We start from the raw sequence: 565 nt of genomic DNA, 5'->3' as shown, positions 1-565 counted from the left end.
GGGGGCCCTGCCCCAGGAGAGGGGGTGGGGCACCATGGGAGGCAGGACCCCTGGGCTGGTGGGAGCTGGGGGTGGGGTCCCTGAGGCCCACGGAGGCTGAGGGTCAGGCCGAGGAGCGCTCGGGGAGGGCACTCTGGCCTGGCGCTGGCCTGCCGCTTGCCCTGGATGCTGACGTGAGTTACTCTGTCCCTCTCTGCTTTCCCCCAGGTCACCAACGCTGAGGGAAGGGCTGTCCTCCCGCAGCTCCCAACGTCGCAGGCGTCCTTCACACCCCCGCCCCACCCGAGGACGCTGCGAGCCTTCTGGTTGGCTGTATGCGGAGACCCAGCCGTCGGGGTCAGCCAGGTTCCGGACCTCTGCAGGGAGCCGGCGGGTCTGCCCGTGAGGACTGCCCCGCCCGGCGCACAGCGGCTCCTCTAGGCCAAATGTATTTATTCCCACCACACAGTCTCGAGCTTTTCTGGTTCCTCAGAGGCCGGAGTCCAGCAGGGAGGGCAGCCCCCCGAGGACAGAGTGCCCGGCACCTCCCTGCCGGCCTGGGCACGAGCAGCTGCGCGTGGCGGGC

The 565-nt window shown here is 70.1% G+C and overlaps 1 protein-coding gene across 1 annotated transcript in view; it reads left to right on the top strand.

The window, feature by feature from the left end:
* LOC105002504 overlaps positions 1–559 on the top strand; it is a 5,524-nt gene extending 4,965 nt beyond the window's left edge. The window contains exon 2 of the mRNA XM_010859138.1: positions 208–559. Coding sequence (XP_010857440.1) covers positions 208–420 — 213 coding nt within the window. The 3' untranslated portion in view covers positions 421–559. The remainder of the gene's footprint in view (positions 1–207) is intronic.
* Positions 560–565: the final 6 nt, after the last annotated feature.

The sequence above is a fragment of the Bison bison genome, unplaced genomic scaffold, assembly GCF_000754665.1.
Source record: "Bison bison bison isolate TAMUID 2011002044 unplaced genomic scaffold, Bison_UMD1.0 scf7180017864456, whole genome shotgun sequence".
In the NCBI taxonomy this organism is placed as follows: Eukaryota; Metazoa; Chordata; class Mammalia; order Artiodactyla; family Bovidae; genus Bison; species Bison bison.
Note: the sequence above shows the minus strand (reverse complement) of the source record. Positions and strands in the feature narration are given on the sequence as shown.